The sequence below is a fragment of the Colletotrichum destructivum genome, chromosome 10 (assembly GCF_034447905.1).
Source record: "Colletotrichum destructivum chromosome 10, complete sequence".
NCBI lineage: Eukaryota > Fungi > Ascomycota > Sordariomycetes > Glomerellales > Glomerellaceae > Colletotrichum > Colletotrichum destructivum.
Genome location: NC_085905.1, coordinates 1,267,907 through 1,284,648, shown reverse-complemented (window position 1 = coordinate 1,284,648; position 16,742 = coordinate 1,267,907). Strand labels below are relative to the sequence as shown.

Genomic DNA, 16,742 nt, shown 5'->3' with positions numbered 1-16,742 from the left:
ATCACTCGTCAACACAACCACCATCGTTCCAATGCCCAACGGCATTACTTCCCGCTGGAAAACAAGCTGGGTTGTTTTTGTTGTTTTGGGGTCTTCGCTAGCTTCAGTGCCAGTGGCAGGGAGTTGGGTACCTTGCCAGACAACGTTGCTTTTCGTAGCAACGTCTCTCCTAAGCAGCTCTGTCGTTTTACGTGCAACTAATGGCATGTCATTGATCACCAATCATGTCAGTTTGGGGAGCCGAAACCTCCTTCCCAACCTAAACCTATACACTGATGCTGCCGTTCGACAGAGAGACGTGTCCAAAAGAAGGCTCGTTCACCGTGTCGTCTTGAATCCGGGCTGGATAACCCGGCAGACCCCCTTGCCTTTCCCCTCTCCTTCCTTACCGTTCTTTGCCAGCTCGCCCACTGAGGTATCTTCCCTGCCACTGTCCCAAGTTCACGTTTGTGGCTTCTCTCAAGGCAGGCCCCAGGTACCAGGGGTCAATTTTCAATAGCGGAGCGCCATGGTCTCGGGATGTAGCCACTCACGAGTATCGTCAGCCCTCGTTTCGTTTTTACACCGCACTCTCGACCGGAGCGACTCGACGAGTCAGTCTGAGCGACACTTATTTGGACACTCTGGTGGGGGTGGGAGCAACAAGGGGTAGGAACTCAGAAAGCATGCGACAGTTAGAGAAATGAAGCAAGGTCATCTTACCCCGGTCGCCGCTGGTCGACTTGCGGAAACCTTAGGTTACGGCTTGATCATCCTGCAGGTCGATGATAGTAGATGTTTCCCCCTCGCACATTAGCAAGCTGCTGCCGCCTCCTTATTGTAGTTAAAGGTTTCTGTTGCCAATTGCAATGGAACCCCCTCTCCAGCAGTCTGGTTGTTGTCATCCGTCTTCGACTGGACTCCTTCCTTGTCCCTCAGATCAGCGGTATGATATCTACTAAGCGATTTTTGTGTACGCACAACAGAGGCTCATTGCTTGTTACACTCTACCCCGAATGCAACAAGGGAGCAACATCGAATTTCCGGGGTCGCGAGGGTGGGCAGAGGACGCATAAGTCTGAAAGATGAGGAGTTAGACCTGCCCTTAGCCAGCCTCTATAAGTTTTGGTAGTGTTCGTGACGGATTGAAGCAAAGCAAGCAGAATAAAACAAAACTAAAAATGAATCGCAAGGGCCTCACGTCTCGCATCAGCGAGGAAAGAGGCGCCGGGTATTATTTATGTACATCGTCGTCCGTTATTGAAACGAGCTCCCCCTTAAACGCCAGATCGCGCCGCCTGAAATGAATGGGAACTACCCTTTGGTTTTCTCCGAATAAGCAGTAAGAAGCCAGCTCCATCGGCCGGCTGTAGCCATTCTTGAATGGCGTCTATCCCAGCCATGACCATGCTTGGGCCAAACTCACACTGCCAATGTATGAAGGTTGACCAGTATCCAAGCCAGCCACGACGAGCAAACGTTGCTTACTGCCACCAGTATCCACTGCGTTGCATCAACTCCATCAAAGCTCGCAGCAGAGCGAGCCGAAAGGATTCTATGCAACTCTCCAGAGATGAACTGGTCACTGCCTTTGAACAGAAAAAAATAGAAGCACTAGGCACGAGCGCTCCGTCCCAGGACCGAGGAGATGCCAACACCGCCGCATCCGGTGGTCATGGTGCAGCTCTGGCTGGAGCTTCTACAAGTAAATGTCTCCATCCTCACCTGCCACCCAGCGTCGCCAAGCCTCGTTATAAGCGCTTTCCAAGTCAGCCACCCAACGTCTGGTGTTGAAAAGGGCGCAAGTCCACTTGCTATCCCAGAGCAACTTTCGCAAGGTTGCTAGACGACCATGGCCCTCTCCATAGCCGCCCGGGCTAATGCAGTATGACAGGCCCTTGGCCAGGCGGACAGCGAACTCTTCGTACTCGTCTTCGCTGCCAGCGATGAGATCTTTTGCTGCCCTCAACCCCTCGGCGTCATTAGGCAATGCGCCCTTTAATATGGATGCTGCCATGCGAGAGCACATCTTGTAGGGATATCGAGGTAGGGTCAGAAGTGGAGTGCTGGACCATAAAATATCCGCGGCCGTGGTGTGTGCGTTGCATTCGGGGGTGTCGAGGAACAGGTCGCAGACCCGGGCTCGCGATATATGCTGGTTCTTAGGCGCCACGTCGGTAAAGATGATTCGTCTGGCAACCTCTTCTCCTGCCCAGGCTTTGGCTGTTCTCCTAAGGTTGGTCTCTCCAAGCTCAGGAAATCTCAACAGCCACAGAATGGACTTGTCCACCTTTGAAAGGATGCGCAGCCACGTGCGAAACGTTGTGGGATCAATCTTGATGTTATATTAGCCACGTAACTTATCGGCAAAGGGAAGGAGACAAGATAGACAAACCTTGTACAGCTGATTGAAATTTCCCATAATGATAGTATCGTCGGGCAAGTCGGGAAACAGCTCTTTGCGCATCCTCCAACGCCGTTGCTGCTCATCTTGCCACGAAACCTTGTGCTCGTCGGGGTCGCTTGATTGTGCGTGATCACAGCAGAAGAACGTATCTTTACAGTAGATGATGTTCTCGGAGTATATCCAGTCTCCTTCACCTTCTTCAGTCTTGTCCTCAAACACATCACTGACGGCGAGGTTGCCGCGCCAAGGTCGCAAAGTCTCCGGCGGGATGGCAGTGGTGTCGGCAAGCAAATAGTCACACCATTCGGCGCCCAGAGTACCGGCAAATCCCATAAAAGACATCTGAATCGGGGCCGGTCTCGCAGCGAAGATTTCGTTTCGAGCACCCCTAGTGTAGCCGTTGAGGTTGACAAGAATGTGAATGTTGTCTTGCACAATTTGTTCAACCAGCTTGTCCGAAGTCCAAGTGCTTGCGTCGCGGAACACTGGTGCCTCTCGCTCGATTTGCAATCGATGAACTGATTTGTCGCTAGCTGTTGTGGCATAGCAGAATGCCATAATACGAGTCCTGTCATGAAATCCAAAAACAGACTGCATCCTATGGAACGAATCAGCATGTAAATCCCTGTGCGGATAGCATCACTCAAGCAGAGCTATGCAACTTACAGGTGAGCCAAGGGGTGGTTGTTGAAATCCGAGGACACATAGCCAACATTTAAACAGGGCGACGGCGGCGGGGGTGGCGGATAGACCGTACTGGGCAGCCACGCAGAGCGGAGAGTTGAGCAAGAAATTCTAAAAGCATTGCGCTGCGATATCATGCGTATGTCCTTGGCCGTCAGAGGACACGTGAAGGTGTGAAAAGGCAGAACAGTTGGGGCAGACGGCACCGTGAGGTTTGACGGCAGCTGAGGCCGTTCGTACTCGGACGTCGTCTTCAATCCACGAACGTACTTGTCACAGTACCACTGCCTCATTGACGCCCGCGTAGCCCGCTCCACAAGTCTCAACAAGCGCGATCCTTCCCAGGGGGTCTGGGACCAGCTTTGTAACTTAAGATCAAAGTCAGTGCCGGCGTTCTCCGACTGCCCGGCGGCTCTGCGAAGTTGTGCAGCCAAAACCGCAATGTAACTCTTTTGCAGTACTCCCAATCCCCAGGTCGATGCATCAGCGAGCTGGCGAGACACAATGTCAGTAACCTTTTTTGTGAGACCGGACCCCTGATCATGTTTTGTAGCATCAAATATCATGCCGTCATCGCCGACATGCCAGCGATCGTAAACGCCTCCCTGCAACAACGCACCACCGCGGCCCCTCCAGTCGCACACTGAATTCAAGGCCGTGGAAAGCCCACATACTGCTTCGGCAAATTCGGGATTGGAGCGAACGGCCCGTTTGTAGTATGCAATGGCGTCGCTGATACGTCCACGATCTTTCACGGCATTGGCGAGATTTGTCAAAGCAATGTCGAAGTTGCCATCGCACTGCACAGCCTGCTCGTACATTTGAATCGCAAGATCCAACTGTCCGATATCCTTGAGAAGACTGCCCAGATTCGTGTGTAGATGAACATGCTTGGGATCGAGTGTGAGACCATAGTTGTAGTACGCAAGGGCCAGAGCAAGGCCGCTGCCAGGCAGGATGCCGGGAATGTTGGGCAGGGACGATGACATCCCAGATGAGTTGGCGGTCGCGGGTTGCTGGACGCTGGCGAGAAGGATTCCCACATTGTTGGCTGTAGACGGGCTTTCCTGCAAGGACAACGACAAATAATAGAGACACAGGATATCGCCAACACCGGCCGACTTCCTGGCAACGCCTGTGGCCAGGGGCCCTGACGACATGGCATCCTGGAAGATCTTGGCAAGCGACAGCAGCGAGTTGCTCGTTGTTTGGACCGCGGCCCTTTTGGGACCGCCCTCGGGCACAAATCGCAGGCCCGGGAGGTCGCCGTTATTGGAGAAGACCAGTTTCGCAGTGCGCCTCGCCTTCTCGGGAGCGAGTAACAAAGGGCGAGCCGGTGTTGCTGGGTCAGTGGCGCCCTGGGTACCGCTATTCGGCGCGAGGACCTGTTGAATATGCTGGACTAGGGTCTGGACTGACGTCGTTCGTCTGCCTGTGCTTATCAACACGGCTTCTTCGAAGGCTTTAGATGCTCCTGCGATGTCTTTCAGGCTGTATAGCATGGTTCCCTTGGCATGGACAAGGGCGAGGATGCGACCGTTTTCGGTGCCCGGAATGGCGTAACCGCTCGAGCCGAATCCAGGCTGAGACCGGTTGTCATTCAACAAGTTCGACGCCAGGTCGGTCGGTGTGTCTGCTTGCAAGGTAGAAGAGCTGTATCCAACGTGCTCCACTGGATCCACTGACAGCCGCAAAGCCTTCTGCATGAAGCTGATAACCTCGACGGCATCAGAACTTTTCTTCTTATAAAGGAGACCAACTAAATGCTCTACTGCTTCAAGATATTGAGGTCGAGTTTTGATGGCCGTGAGCCAGCATTTTTCGGCCTCATCTTGTCTGTTGAGGCAATAGAGGGTGGCTGCCATGTTGGAAACAGCTTCCACGTTACTATGCAAGAAGTTAACGGCTTATTTTTTCCATTGGCACAGCTTTCGGCTCGAGCATGGTGGTCGGGTTAGGGGTAACATACCAGGGTTCTAATGAAGTAATTCGGGTAAACCACTCAAGGGCCTCCTCGAAGTGCTCCAAGCCATAATGCAGGCAGCCTCCAAGTAGGATGCCGTCAATCCACTTCCAGCCACTTTGTTCACATAGGTGGCTTAGGATTTCCAACGAGCTCTTGGCATTGGCAAGAGGTGAGCCCCTCGCAAGATGACTGGGGGACGAGCCACTTGAGCAAACGACAGGAAAGGCGCCAAACCTGAACTCCGCAACATCGGGATCCCATCCGAATGGCTGAGCTGAGAGTGAGGTTCTGTTTCCCAAAGGCCCAAACAGCATGTTTACATGATTGCTTCTCAGATTAGCGTTGGCTACCATGCCGGCGTCTCCGGGAAAGAAAAGGTCTGGGGCCAAAGTGACAATTGGCTGTTTAGGCGGTTTGGGATACACCACCATTCTTGACGTAGTGCTCAAGACCGAGCCAGGCCTGAGCTGTTGGGTTCTGCGACCATAATGAAGATACGACAGCAAATCGACGTAACTCCGATGTGCTTGAGTAAGTACTTTTTCTCTGAATCCTCCTGACGGGCTTAGCTTGTTAGGTACACCGCCGGTCCCATCGACTTGATACGATTCTAGAGTAAGAGCCTCTAGATTGAATTGCGCCTGCTGTGGAAGGAATGAACCGTACGTCCCAAGGCGAGTGTAGGGATCCGGTGGGGTGAAGCCAGATGATGGCCCGAGCATCTGATTCCGCAAATTAGAGAAGCGATGATCGTACATTGACGGTGATGGCGACGGTGTATGATGCATTGGCGGACCAACATAACTCTGCCCCCGCTGATACGCAGGGAACCAAGGGTTTACAGACTGCAAAAGTTCAGGTGCGATGGCGCCGGCATCATCCGCAGGAAAGGTCCCGGGAAAGTGAGATTCCGCACTAAACGCCCCAGGCCCTAGGCGGAGCTGGGGAGGAGACCCGAGGAACGCAGAATTATCCGGCGTATTGAATCCATATCGTGAAGCATCCGAGGTAGCATAAGGTCCAGAAGAATTACCGGTAAGGAATAACTGACGTGGCATTTCCTGCCCTACTGCCCATGGCTGCTGGGCTGGAGGCACCATGTCGAATCCTTCACTCATCCGATTCCGTACGGCACTCAAGGGAACGCGTGTGTGAGCTGCCTGTGCCAGCCTGGGATGGCGATTCGCGCTGTGGGTTGGTGCGGTGGACAATATCATCTGCTTTAGGGGTGGTGGCCCCGAGGCGAAGTGGGTGGGAGAGCCATCATAGCCCGCGTCAATGGTGCCGTTCGGCGTCTTGCGTCGCAACTGGTGCTCGGGCCCGTCGGAAATGTGAGACTGGACAGCAGCAGTTGCGGCTTGCTGATGGAACGGTTGACTCGGGTATGAAGTACGGATCGAAATCGGAGCTTTGCCTTCGGGGTACACGGGATTCGCGGGCTCGGCGGGCAAGCAGTGTAGGTGATGGTCATGAGGATAGGCGTCGGCTGGATGGAGGTGGTAATGGTTCTGTTGGTATTGCAGATGATTTTGCTGTTGCTGTTGCTGTTGCTGTTGCTGTTGCTGTTGCTGAAGTGTTAAGAGAGGTTCGAAGTTTGGCGGTTGTTGCACCATACGGTGCATCTGTACTAGAGGCAACATGAGTTATGCAATGCGGAAGAGAAAGAGCTCCGAGATAACATGAGGCGACTCGACCGATGAACGAGTAGAGCCCAAAAAGCTGGAGCAAGGCGAAGGACGGGTTGGATATAGCGATCCGAGAACCAGTTGTCACTGCCTGCTGGCTAAAGCATGGCTGACTGGTCCGCTGACGGGCATGGCATCTGGGCCGCCTTGCCGTCAGGTCGATCGATGCCAGTGCCCGACACCAGTGCCGCCGGCCACTATGGCCTTGTTATGCCCAGAATTACACCTCCCCTTCGGCTTTAAATCGACAAGACCGAGATTTGACAGTGGTAAAGACTGCTTAGGGGGTTCGTCGTCGAGCCGGTGGGCTTGTGCCGGGCACGTCGTCGGTCGGGAAGGTTGAGGGCAAGGTGTGCGGAGAGATGGGCGGGTCCGCAGAGCGAGGGTCAACGGCGGCGGCGGCGGCGGCGGCGGCGGGAGATCAATAGAGCAGTAGCTCAATGTGCTCTGTCGACGGATGGATGTGTGTAAAAGAAAGGCGAAGTGCGGGATGAGGCGCTGTTTCCACTGGTGTCACTGTCAAAGTACGGATAATGGGGCTGCAGTCGTAGCAGTAGCGGTAAGTGTCGGCGTGGGTGTGTGGCTGTCATTTGCGGAAGAGAAGACGCGATCAAGGCCGGTTTGCTATGGCCTGAGTGAGCCTAGGGCGCAGACTCTTAGAGTGGGCTGGGTTGAGGAGGGCGATTTTTTCTTCTGCCAAGTAAGTACCAGGAAATGCCCAACAGGTTTGTTAATTGACTGTGCGATTCATCTCGATCTGCGCTCGAGAACCCGCCCAGAGGTTACCTCCCTGTGCCTGTCTACCTGTCGGCGTGCTTTGGGCCCCTACCTAGGGACAGCACTGCTCCAATAGGACGTACTCCAATGTCTCCAACCTCGGCAGGGATGTCCGTCCTTATACGTGTACAGGTACATTGTACATAGGTGCCTGCACGGATGAAAGGCCAGCTAGCACAGGAGCCCCGATAAAGGCTTCACCTGCGCCAAGGTATGATAGGATCCGTGGACCGTGGTTGTTGCCTTGGATTGGTTGGTGATTGCAGTGGGTCAAATGTCATGATTAGTGTACATGATGCTAGCCATCAAGGGTATTCGTCTAAATGGTAGAGAAACGGAGACAATGAAATATATAACGGAGAAGATAATGCCATTTGAACCCCTATGCTCCGTGCGAGGACTGAGGTGAGCGACTAAACCTGGCCGCAATGCGGCTGCTTACAACAAGGGCGTACTTAAACTACCAGAATCGACGGGAAAGCTTCGTTCTCTGACTCGATGAATTCGGCTCCCGAGAGGTCGCTGCGTCTCTACTGGCAATAAAATACGGAGGGGCAACTGGTTCTCAAGCTAAAGTACTGGGTGAAGTCTGGCAACTCGATCATACGCAATGAAACCTTGTTGCATTTTCAGCTTAGTGTCTCCCTACCTGCCTGCTTGGCGCTTGGCCACGCTGCCAAGCGAACCACACTGATTGGCACCTCAACGAAGCAATCGTCAACTCGATATTGATATTATCTAGGTAGACACACTTAAGCTAGAACCCAGCCCCATGTGGCGACATTCGGCTGGAACGAGATGAAGGTAGGAAGTCAAGGACCGAAATGCATGTTTTGATAACACTGAACGCTGATAGGTCTATGCACTGATGGTGCTACACTTTGGTATGGCCGCGCTACCTACCTAGGCTACCTACGTCAACCCAACGCTGACCTGTCAGGTTCCCATCTTGTCCTCCTCTTTCCATCCAGATCACTCCTTCCATGCTGAAGTGATCGGGCTCTCTCCAGTGTAAGACGCCAGGGCACAGCGGTGATTATGGTCATTCCTTCTACTTCGTGACAAGGGGCTAAATTCCAGATGCCATGTAAAAGTTGCCAGCGGACAGCCATCAATTGAATTCAAATCACAGGCATGGTATTTTACAATGTAGGCAAGTCCTACTTCATCGTCGCGGATCAGTCATTCCTCATGGGTAGGAACTGTCAAGGAAACGTATACATCGATGACTTGGACTGTTTCACCAGTGTTGACTTGTCGCGGAAGTGAAGGCAGCAGTACGGATACTTCACTGTCAACTTCCCACTCGGGGAGGTTCCCCCACATTGCAAAAACCGCTGTCGTCGAAGGTGCCTCCCAATCACCTCGCGAAAACATGTCATCGACCTCGGTGGACCTCAACTTCCACGGTGCAGCGGGAGGTGGCAGTACATTTTGCGGCAGACAATGCATTAGTCATTTTTCCATGTCATCAAGCTTAATCTTGACGCAAGGCAGTTGCACATCTTAAAGTGGCGGTGATCGGGGAATGATTGCCACATACACAGCCCTCACAGCACGTTTGGCAAGTCACTATGAAAAAAAACAAAAAAAGAAAGGGCGTCGGGCAGATGTTCGTCATTTGATTTATTCATTTGGCAAGTCTTTTTTTTCTTTGCCCAAGGTCATCCCATTTGGGTAGTCCCTGAATGCAGAACCATTCCTAAACTCCAGAAGTCATGCGAGAGTATCCGTCCGGCTATTGACCTCCTTTACTCCTCGGGAACTTCACAGTTCGTGTCAGCTAACTGTTTCTATGGGTCTGCAATGATATCGCATGCAGGTGAACCTGAGAACTCAAGCACTTACTGTCAATCTCGCCAGCCTCAATGGCCTCGGTGATCGCCTTGGGAGTCTTGCCATCGACCTGGCATCCAACGCTGTTCGCTGTTCCCAAAATCTCCTTAACAGTGCCCTCCAACGACTTGGAGAAGGACTTGTGGCGCATGGTTCTGGCGATCTCGATAATCTCGTCGAGGGGCACAGACTTGTTGTGCTTAATGTTCTTCTCCTTCTTGCGGTCACGGGGGGGCTCCTTCAGGGCGCGGATGATAAGAGAGGAGGCGGTGGGGACGACGGAGACGGCGGCTTGACGGTTCTGGATGGTGAGCTTGACCGTCACGCGGAGACCCTTCTGTAATTCAATCGCCGTCAGCGTTATTCACCCTTTGGAGTTTTCGCATCGAGGGTTCGTTTCATACCCAGTCGCCAGTGGCCTTCGCGATATCTTCACCAACTTTCTTGGGAGACAGACCGAGAGGACCGATCTTGGGAGCCAGGGCAGAGGAGGCACCGACCTCACCTCCGGTGGCGAGGAGGTGGCTGCATTCGCGACATAGGTCAGTAATCTTGTTTCTCGATTCGGCGGGAGAGCAGGTTTGACGAACATGACCTTAACCTCATTGGGATCGAATTTAGGAGCTGCACGGAGACACTAACATTAGAAACCTCGGTCACATATTAACGGGTTGCTCGGTGTCAGAGGGGCGACTTACGCATTGTTACTGCTCTCGGATCTGGGTCTGGTGGGAAAGTTGGTGATCAAAGGAAGAAGAGATCTCTCGAGGAAGAGGAGAGAAAAATCGATATAATCCAGATTGTGCGCCATAGGGTAAATGGGACAGGGAAAGACCGAGCCACACCCTTGAGTGGCTACCAATGCTTTAACGAGGATACGACCAATGACTGTGCCTTCAAACGTGTAGAGAGTGGGTCAGTCTCAACTTAGTCACGTGCTGTCCCTCCCTGGAGATTTAATTTCATTTTTTTATTTTGCCAAATTGTCAGACGCTTTCACCAGCCACTATTAAGCCACAGGTCCCCACGCAACCTTAGGTAGGCACCTAGGCACCATGCCCGCATTGGCCAGTTTGACAGTCTCTTGCGCTGCTGCGCTGGACCCTCAGCTGGAGGACCTTTGCAGTCTGGCTGTTGGCATGGTGGGGGCGGGGTAGATATGTCTGTTAAACGGTTTGGTTGACACAGTCCACTAAGTCAAGTGAGCCTCCCCCCACCAAGTCCCGCTCGGCATGACAATGTTTCTTGTCAAAATCGAGCCCCTTGTTCATCAACTCTCATCCAAAGCCTCCCAAAAGTCGGCAAACGTGCTCCTGCAGTGACGTGTGGAACAATTCCTTTTTGTTGCATTAGGTAAGTGTATCCCATCTATCTCAAGTTGCTATAGGGAAAGAGGTCGAGATGGTCCATCAACAACGGCCAGACTACAGGGCCCGCGATGTGAAGTCAAATCCCGCCCCCAATGATTTGAGGCTTTGGCTCAAACACCCACGGAGCAGAGTTGCTAGACTGCAGCAAGACATGGACAACTAAGTTGCTACAACCTTGAGTGCGGCTACACATGCTGGCCGAATCACTCTGCTTTGTATCCCTCAGCCCTTATCCCGCAACACTCGTGGTGTGAGCTCAGGCATCAATTTCTCAATTTGTGCCGCTTACGGCGAGCCTGAGGATCATCGTTAGCAAACCATTCCCCTGTAATTTAGACATCGACTCATCGTACTTCATTAGATGGTCCATGAAGGTCTGCAGCGAGACATCATCGGTGAAGATGGTTTGGGCATTCTGCGCCCCTACTCCGCCATAGGCACCCGTGGTGTGTGTTGTCGAGGGGTTGAGTTTTGAGAGGAGAAATCTGGCCTGAGATCCTCCTGCGTCGCACACAATGAATCGCGGAAGCGGGAATCTGTCCGTGATAAGGTCCTGTACCATGTTAGTCAGTATGCCATCACAGGGCGTTCACCGTCAAAGCAGAACATACTCTGGCGTCCTCCTTGGGTAGCTCAAGCAAGGAAGCAAAGTTCTCGTAGCCCTCTTGGTCTTGGTAGCCTGCTTTTCTCCATTCGGCCACGGTTTCTCCGTGGAAAATGAGAATGTGGAAGAAAGTGTCGAGAAGAAGGATATGGGTCGGTTGAATCGAGGTCGAGTCCAAGAGGACAGGTTGACCGCCCTCCTGATCGAATGTGTACGAATCTAAAGTGGGTTGGATCATGATGAGCGAGTTGCTCACATCCTCGTGGTTGAGGACATGACGGTAAAAGGCCGTCTCGTCGGGGGAGTTGTTGAAGACCTGGAGGAATTGGCTTCTTCTCAGGTGAAACATAAACTGTGGATACAGCGTGAAGTTCTTTTCCAGACGGAAAGACGAGGGATCGTCCTTTCGATAGTCTGCAAAACGCGAGCATAGCCTGATGAGCATTCTGTCAACCCACCGCAGAACATCTGGGCCGTCGTCCACCTCGGCTTTGAAGACAGCGATGCGAGACATGAGGACCGCGGCAGCTTCCTGGTCAAAAGATTGTGCGATCGCCGGGTCGCCAGCTGGACCACTGAGGTTCCTCGCAATTGTCGTGACCCTTAGGTGGAACTGGCCGGAGGAGTGCTGGTAGTATGTGAGGAACTGTATCATTCCCTTTTGCGGCGTCTGCTGGTGCTGTGTTGGTCCTCCTTGGCTTGCAATCTCGAAGTAGACACCGTAGCTGGCATTAGGGTCGATACCGCACATCTTCCATGAACAAGTGTTGCCGATTCCGCACTCTGTTTCCCCTACTGACGTTGACTTTTTGTTGAGTGAAATGGCATGACCTATCAGACCGGTAACTTTAAGTTCTTTGGTGGTTAATACCTCGAGGGTAGCGTTGAATCCCATGAGTAAGTTGTCGTCGCCGTCCTTTTCAAACACACGAATGAAAGATTGCCTGAACATGGATGACGTGAAGCTATCCGTCAGGATCATATGGCCACCAGTTGAGTTGCAGAGCCCCTTCATTTCCAGGAGGCCAACTTGATCAAGACAACCCGCAAAGATGTCAATGATGTGACCATTGTGAGCGGTTCTCTTGGCGAGGTTATCATAGAACTAGGAAAGTGAGTCAGCTTGGCATTGTTTCGTGGTCCACAAGAAGATACCTACTTTGAGGGCCTTCTTGTAGTACTTGATGTTGTCACGGTCAATGTCGTGATGTGATCGAATGGGCTCTCTCAGCTCAGGGCCGACGACCATGCCGGGACCTTCGGTCGCCGGGCCTCCAGCGAACAGCATGATACGGCCGCCTGCGTGCTGAAAAGAGGACTCGAGCAGCCCCACAGCCACGCTAAGGGCCACACCAGAGCAGCGCAGACTCCTACGGTCATTAGCAACCGGCCAAGGGTCCTTTTGAAGCTGCTCCAAAGCCTTTGTCAGTTGAAACTCGGCCTGCTGGACGGGGAGCAAAAATCGCGATGCAGGGCCGGCAGGCATTGGTCTTCCGGGTTGCTGCTGAGGAATGCCAGGACGCATCGCAGGAGACAACAACCCAAGCATCTCCTGAACCTGCTTGGCAGAGTAGTCCTTGCTACCACGGAAAACGTACGACTTGGCACATTCGGTGTAGCCAATTTCGTGGACTTGAGCCTGTAAAGGGTGGTCGTCAGCATTACAGGCTGGCTACATGAACGGCTTGACGTACCATTGTCCCGTAGGTGATTAATCCTACAAGAGCATTCTCGGGAAGAAGACTCAGGCTCATAACCAGCGACTCTTTGAGCGCAGCCAAGCTGTCCTCCTCCTGACAGGTGTCCACGACGTAGAGAAAGATGGGGGGGCTTGGTGCCGGGCGCGAAAGACGGTACTCGATCGTGGTGTTCGAAGGATGCAGTTCGGGTGGGATCGCATTGGCGGTAATATCCTTGTAGTGAGGCGGAAGGGGATTCCTTGAGAGGCAGAATGGGCAGATCCAGAGCCGAGCTCGCACGTCTACCGAACTGCATGGACTTGAGGTTAGTATAGCTTGACAGGAGCGATCAAGATAGATTCTCACCAGAAGGGATTGAGTACGGAGCGACAGGGTTGTTTGCAGGTGACGGGTTCGAACTGGAGAAGAGGAGTATCGGGCTTCTCCTTGAGGGGAGTGTAGAGAGCGCCAATGGGCACAACGAGTCGCGACGCTTCCTGTTAAAGTAGGTTTGGTAAGTCCTAGCCATTCAGAGCTCTGAATGTCGTTACAAACCATGCGTGAGCTGGGGAGAACATTCCAGCTAAGACGGACGCCATCGCGGTCCTCAACCTCGCTCCACTGCTCTTTCAGAGCTTCGTAGTCCATCTTCGGTTGAATGTCGGACTGTGGTGAAGAGCTGATCGATATGTGCGTGAGCGCAGTGTCGTGTAGCCGGTAGAGCTTGAAGGGTGTATAGAAGGCGTGTAGATGCCGAGGTTTGGTCCTGCAGATCCCCTTGGACGTGTGTCGGCAGTAGTTGCTGACCCAGGGTTCAGGACACGATTGTAGATAGCTTCGAGTGGCCACGTTCCACTGCGATGACCGGGGGTCGGATGAGACTTCGGCCGGTGTACGTGGCTAAGTTGGTTGCAGTGTGGTAGCTATAGTGGGTCCTGCTAGAGATTCTAGGCAGGCTGACTAAAAGTTATTCCGTAAAGTATTAAGGCCCTCCAGGCCTTAAAAATCATTTTAACTACTATAAAAGTTATTACTCTTATAAGCTATATGCTATTTTACTATATAATAGAGATATAAGAGTATAGCTATAGGCACTTAACTAGGTAGGGTTCTGCTAGAAAGGTAGGTATCCCTCTATTATATAACTTTTGCTTAAAGATTCTAACTACATAAAGAATCTTCCCTTAAGGTGTAGAAGAGAGGTTGTAGCCTATGCATCCTAGCTAAGGTATCTCTAACTAGTTGCTTAGCTAAACCCTTACAATTACCTCCCTCTCTTAGGCCTTAGTCCCTAAGGCTGTAAAGTTTAAATTAAGGTTTCTTTAGCGCTACATTACTATATTAATATTATTATAATAGTTAATTATTATAAGTTTTATTTTTTGTATAGTATTATCTTATCTAAAGGTTGCTAATAGTTTTAGTAAGTTACTTTTATTAGTAGGCTTCTTTATAATTTAAATGCATCTATTAATACCTTTATTGCTGTAATTTTAGTGTTACCTTATATATCCTTATGTTTTTAGGTCTTTATTATTATAATAGTTACCTTCCTCTCTATTTGCAATAGTCCTCTAAGCAGCTGTTATATATAAGTAGTTAAGATAAATATACTTTTTTTGCATATCTACCTTAATAGTCCCCCTAGTCTTATTAATTTTAAAAAAAATTTCCGTTTTTCTTTACGCTCTTCTTATATGCTTTTATCTATTGCTTATTAACTAGCAATTCTCTCTTAGTTTTCCTACTCCTTTTCTTTATATTCTCCTTTATTAACTTACTTTTAATAAGCTTTTGCTTATTATAAGCGTTATTTTTTGCATTATAAACGTTATTAAAGCTAAATATAAGCTTAAGGAGGGTTTCTTTAAGCTTAGTAGCAATAGTTTACTATATATTAATTATCTTAGTTAGCTTTATTGTAATATTAATAAGCTTACTTATTATATAAATACTTATACTACTTGCTATATTACCTATATTATTAATTATAAGAAGTATTCTATAGTATGCATTTCTTTCTGCTTTTAGTAATTATTTATTAATACTAACTTCTAAATAGATTTCTTATAAACTTTAAGGCGCTACCTAAAAGACTTAAAATACCTTTACTAATTACTGCATCTATAACTTAAATAATAAGCTTTTGCTTTATAAGCGCTAGTGCATTATTACTACTCTTAAGCGCCTTTCTACTACTTAAGTTAAAATAGCTTAGTATATTGCTAACCTTTTGTAAGGTAGTCTTTATAGCATTAATATTAATTAAATAACTATTTAGAAGCTTGCTGCTAATTATAAGCATCTAAGCCTTTTAGCTTTAATTAATATAAGTTTTATCTCTAATAGCTCTTTAAGCCTTTACTACTAACTCTTACTTTAAGCTAAAATCCTAACTAATAAGAATAATATTATAAGGTACCTTAATTAATTACAGCCTGCTTATATTTATAATAATAGTAAAGTAATTACTCTTTAATTAACTCTAAAGTTTCTTATTTGTAATTACTATTTTATCTACTATCTTAGTAATTATAAGCATAATCTTAAGAAGTTTAAGGAGTAGACTATATTTTATACTTTACTTCCTACTTTTATAGGCAACTTAGTTCCTACTTACGCTATTACTATTACTAAGTTAGTACTTATTGCTTATAGTATTAGTATAGCTACTCTTTAGAAGCATACTAATAATATATAATTTACCTTAAAGAAGGGTTTTACTTTATAGAAGTATTATTAATCCCTCTTTAAATCTCCTGCTACTTAGGCTTCTATTTACTAGCATAGTTATTACACTATAGCTACTAACTATTTACTTTCTCCTAATAAAGATAAAGACTTTAAGCTTAAGGAGCTTATTTAAAATTATGCTTCTACTAAAAAATCTACTCTAAGCTTTAAGCTAAAGTCCCTTTAGTAATCCCCTACTAATAAACCTCCTTCTTCTTATATTAAGAAGCCTTAGCTTTCTCTAGAGCTTCTTTCTATTTTAAGTTCTAAGCTAGTATTACCTCTATAATCCCTTACTAATAATCCTCCTTCTCTTAAGGTCTAGAAGCCTTAGCCTTCTCCTAAGCCTAGTTTTACTTTCTTAAGCCCTTTTATTTACATTAGCTTAGCAAGCAATTATTTTAATTCCTTTAACTGCTTTTAGGATTATTACCCCCTTTTAGTTACCTTTTATAATACTTATAGTACTAAGAATATAGTAGAGATCTATAAGATTTGCTAATGCATTAGTATTATCTCTACAGTATATACTGCTTGTAAATATAACAGCATTAACTCTGCTAGTTAAGTTCCCTCTATTTCTTATGCTAAGCGTTATTATCTTAAAGAGTATAACGCTTATAAGGTAGAGGCTTAAGTAGAGACTCTAGCTCTAGGTGTAAAGTAGGTTAACTTTAATGCTAAGAATAAGAATAAAGATAAAGATAAAGGTAAGAATAAAGGTGCCTAGCTATTAGTAATAGTTTATTAATTAACTTAAGGTCTTTACTATATTAGATTTTAATTTCTAGTAGTCCTAGCTAATTATATAATAATAGGTATTTAATAAAAGCTTATTAATAAGGTTATAATTAGTTTTAATTATAACATATTAGTATATTTATTAGTTTTTATAGTAGCTAAAGCTAATTTTACTTATAGCTTAGTAATAGTATATTATCTAGAATTAAGTATTATCCTATTTCTTATAGGTCTTTTATATATACTTATTATAGCTTTAGACTTTATTTTAAGCGTTTTTA

General features: G+C 48.5%; 3 protein-coding genes across 3 annotated transcripts; all 3 read right to left on the bottom strand.

Moving 5' to 3' along the window:
- Positions 1-829: 829 nt before the first annotated feature.
- Positions 830-7,461, bottom strand: CDEST_14665 (Putative tetratricopeptide-like helical domain superfamily, O-GlcNAc transferase). The gene is made up of 4 exons (XM_062930821.1): positions 5,040-7,461; positions 3,053-4,957; positions 2,375-2,984; positions 830-2,314 (listed from the first exon to the last, which is right to left on the bottom strand). Exons 1-4 carry the CDS (start codon positions 6,674-6,676, stop codon positions 1,679-1,681), a joined length of 4,788 nt encoding a protein of 1,595 aa, XP_062786872.1. The 5' UTR covers positions 6,677-7,461; the 3' UTR covers positions 830-1,678.
- A 1,688-nt stretch (positions 7,462-9,149) lies between these two features.
- CDEST_14664 (Putative ribosomal protein uL11) lies at positions 9,150-10,168 on the bottom strand. The gene is made up of 5 exons (XM_062930820.1): positions 10,033-10,168; positions 9,925-9,958; positions 9,739-9,859; positions 9,347-9,671; positions 9,150-9,263 (listed from the first exon to the last, which is right to left on the bottom strand). Exons 1-5 carry the CDS (start codon positions 10,034-10,036, stop codon positions 9,250-9,252), a joined length of 498 nt encoding a protein of 165 aa, XP_062786871.1. The 5' UTR covers positions 10,037-10,168; the 3' UTR covers positions 9,150-9,249.
- Positions 10,169-10,617: 449 nt separating this feature from the next.
- Positions 10,618-13,780, bottom strand: CDEST_14663 (Putative protein transport protein Sec23). The gene is made up of 7 exons (XM_062930819.1): positions 13,543-13,780; positions 13,354-13,484; positions 13,003-13,297; positions 12,468-12,947; positions 11,316-12,413; positions 11,058-11,257; positions 10,618-11,000 (listed from the first exon to the last, which is right to left on the bottom strand). Exons 1-7 carry the CDS (start codon positions 13,633-13,635, stop codon positions 10,976-10,978), a joined length of 2,322 nt encoding a protein of 773 aa, XP_062786870.1. The 5' UTR covers positions 13,636-13,780; the 3' UTR covers positions 10,618-10,975.
- Between the last annotated feature and the right edge of the window lie 2,962 nt (positions 13,781-16,742).

Bases quoted from the DNA above. Each gene is read 5' to 3' on its own strand.
- CDEST_14665 (XM_062930821.1), bottom strand. From the start codon at position 6,676: ATGTTGCCTCTAGTACAGATGCACCGTATGGTGCAACAACCGCCAAAC. The intron at 2,985-3,052 runs GTAAGTTGCATA...TTCGTTCCATAG, and splicing joins AACCACCCCTTGGCTCACCT to GATGCAGTCTGTTTTTGGAT. The intron at 2,315-2,374 runs GTTTGTCTATCT...TATAACATCAAG, and splicing joins ATTTCAATCAGCTGTACAAG to ATTGATCCCACAACGTTTCG.
- CDEST_14664 (XM_062930820.1), bottom strand. The intron at 9,860-9,924 runs GTTCGTCAAACC...TCGCGAATGCAG, and splicing joins CCCAATGAGGTTAAGGTCAT to CCACCTCCTCGCCACCGGAG. The intron at 9,672-9,738 runs GTATGAAACGAA...ATTGAATTACAG, and splicing joins CGAAGGCCACTGGCGACTGG to AAGGGTCTCCGCGTGACGGT.
- CDEST_14663 (XM_062930819.1), bottom strand. From the start codon at position 13,635: ATGGACTACGAAGCTCTGAAAGAGCAGTGGAGCGAGGTTGAGGACCGC. The intron at 12,414-12,467 runs GTAGGTATCTTC...TCACTTTCCTAG, and splicing joins ACTACAAGAAGGCCCTCAAA to TTCTATGATAACCTCGCCAA. The intron at 11,258-11,315 runs GTATGTTCTGCT...AACATGGTACAG, and splicing joins TACCCAAGGAGGACGCCAGA to GACCTTATCACGGACAGATT.